Source organism: Chrysochloris asiatica, unplaced genomic scaffold, assembly GCF_000296735.1.
Source record: "Chrysochloris asiatica unplaced genomic scaffold, ChrAsi1.0 scaffold00215, whole genome shotgun sequence".
Lineage (NCBI taxonomy): Eukaryota > Metazoa > Chordata > Mammalia > Afrosoricida > Chrysochloridae > Chrysochloris > Chrysochloris asiatica.
Genome location: NW_006408733.1, coordinates 4,234,717 through 4,237,623, shown reverse-complemented (window position 1 = coordinate 4,237,623; position 2,907 = coordinate 4,234,717). Strand labels below are relative to the sequence as shown.

The 2,907-nt window shown below is 45.4% G+C and overlaps 1 protein-coding gene across 1 annotated transcript in view; it reads right to left on the bottom strand.

The window, feature by feature from the left end:
• Positions 1 to 2,907, bottom strand: part of FNIP1 (folliculin interacting protein 1) — a 177,299-nt gene extending 174,392 nt beyond the window's left edge. The window contains exon 1 of the mRNA XM_006872948.1: positions 2,816 to 2,907. Coding sequence (XP_006873010.1) covers positions 2,816 to 2,907 — 92 coding nt within the window. The remainder of the gene's footprint in view (positions 1 to 2,815) is intronic.

Genomic DNA, 2,907 nt, shown 5'->3' with positions numbered 1-2,907 from the left:
ATAATCCTTCTACCTTTGGAAATCAACCCTCATAATCCGTCCTGATAAGCATTATTCACTACAGTATCACGAGTTACCCATCTGTATCTCCTTTCATCAGCTCCGCCCAGACAGATTGAATAGTACCTACTGGAGATTCTGCCTTCCTCCATGCTAGCCTAGCACTAGGTTCCCTCTTGAAAGCTTGTAAGCCAGTCACTTCTTGCCTTTGTAGTCACCCCTCCCCATTTGAGTATCCAATGTCCAAGCTGCCCTTCTCTGTCCACTCTGTGTGTGGGGGGATGTGTGAATGTTTCTTGCTGTGAGGATTGGTTCCCTCTTTTGAGATGCTGCTCCATAGGTATAGTTCAAGTTCATCAGACTGTATCAACTCACTTTTTTTCCCCCCCTCTTCTTTCTTCTCCTGGTTGAGCTCCGATCATCCAGTCATCTGGTCCAGGTCACATGGGTATCATCTTCAAGTGTGGGCGCTCCTGTGCATATGTCCTCTCTTCCCATCACCCGGTAGCTCCACTCTCCTCTCGAGTCCTCCGTGGCCACACCACTGTCTCTAGGCCCAAGAGTCCCCAAGCCTCTTCACACTGCTTGCCAACCATGTCCCCAACTGGGTCCACAGAAGTCCACTGAACATTGTATGGCTTAGCTTGTCGTTTCATTGCTGCTTTTACCACACTTCCCCCCATCGGTGACGTGTGTGGTCACCAATCAGAGCGTGTATTTCCGTTGAGTCTTAGTCTTGGAAGGGGTTTGCGTTGAGAGGACCTGGCCACTTGCCTTGATGTTTTCTAGGGAAGCGATTTGTTTGTTCTTGTAGTAACAGCCCATCTGCCTCCATTTTTCCTGGAGTCAGAACCAATTTGACTGAAATTAGCTACACTTGCACACATTTTTTTCTTTTTCAACCACTTAACTTTTATATACAAGCATTTATTGGACTTAATTCTTCTGCTGGAAAAAGGGTTAAATAGTTAATTATACTGCTACTTGTTCTGCCTATCTCACAAGGTTACTATAAAATATCAAATTAAGATACTGTGGAGAAAGTGGGCAACTGGAAAGTAGTATTAAGGAGCTCTGGTTGCACAGTGGTTACTAATCGGGCTGCTAACCTCAAGGTCGTCAGTTCGAAACTACCAGCCGTTCTGCCAGAGAAAGATGAGGTTTTCTGCTTCCATAAAGATTTACGGCCTTGGAAACCCTGCACAGGGTCATTATGAGTCGGAACCGACTCCACAGTACTTAACAACAACAACAACAACAAAGTAGTATTATACAACTATACAATAAACTATACTTTAAAAAAATTAGACATAAGAATGGTTTTTCATGTGACTGACTTAAAACCCTGAAAATATGGGCACCCAAAGTCAATATCTGTCAAAAAAATAGAGAACAACTGCCTGTTCAAATACCACCTTTTAAACACCCACCAAACCTGCTTTCAACTGACTCTTGAATTACTGTATGGCTCAATTTAATATTATCTAGAGTGTACTTTCATTTTTCAAAAGAAAATCAACAAAGAAGAGTTTAAAGAAAGTCACTGGAGAACCATGGCAAGACATTTATTTCCCAGAGATAAAAGATCAATACCTAGAAAACGGCTTTCTCATGGTTTCACAAGTCAGATTTCTCATCCTCTGAAAATCAGTTATATTTCTTTTAATAGCTGAATCACACATGTATTTACTGCATATTTATTAAAAGGACCTGCATTGGAGTGAGGATGAAGAATTTTATGAATATCAAAACCTTACGCCAGTGTGGTACAATCATTTCATACTTTTCATACTTTTGCCTGCCGCAAAAGTTAACAGATTTTATTTTTCCCTACAACTTGAGCTCTCTGCTATCCTACCATGTTTGAATGATATTTGATACTTATAGTTACAAATTTCCACATGGCAATAAGTATGAAGGCCATTTGGAAGCCATACAATGTCCTCTTCAAAAGCAGTTTCCTAATTAATTTCTACCCTGAATCCAGGTTTATCATAAGTCTTAAAATTCTAAAAAGTTACTGTACCAGCAACAGGTACCTTAACCAAAAATTAACAAGGTTTGTAATACCACAAATATTCTACCATCGTTTCCCATTTTCAAAAACTCTTCTTTCGTTACAGTCCTAAATAGGAAGAGTGTTCTGGTCAATTCCACGGTCGTACTTCAAGGATTTCGGCCCTGCTTCAGTTCAGTCTGGAGTAATCATAACCTCTTAGGTTTCACATTTCTCCTTCGGTAACACTAAGGTCGCTCTGCGCGGTTAAGTGCAATTTTAGTTTCCAAGAAACCTGAAAAACGTCCTCGCTCCTGCAGCCTTCTCTACACTCAGAAGACTGGCCCAAACTGCTACTCCCTCCACAAAACCACCCACGCTGGACTTGAGCACCAGGGGGAGACTGGTAGTGGGGAGGAGGGGAGGACTTCTCTGGTCTGAAGAAGGCAACTGAGGTCCAATCCAGCCCGCGCCCAACTCTAGTCGCCGCAAGGAAGATTTGTGGACCAAAATCCTCAGGCTCCCGTGCTAGATCTGGAGGGGCAGAGCCGCGCGTGGCTGCCAGGTGAGACGTAAACAAACCTTCCGGCGGAGGGGGAAGGGGCGATAGGACGGGGGAAACGGGGGGAGACACCTCGCTCTAACCCTTGAGCTCAAGTCCGCAGCCAACCCTTTACGATTGTGGACCAGATCCTGGCCCCGGTGCGGCTCTGGCGCTTGGGCCTGGTTGCCTAAGGCCGCAGTACCCCCTGGAATCCGGAGCCCATAGGGCCACCGACCCCGCGCCCCTCGCCTGCCCAGTCCGCCGCAACACCCTACCTGAACGCGCAATCCGGGTCGCGGGAGTCCCGGCCAGGGGCGCCCAGGCCATTCCTCTTGTTGAAGAGCTTCTGGAAGAGCGTAGGGGCCAT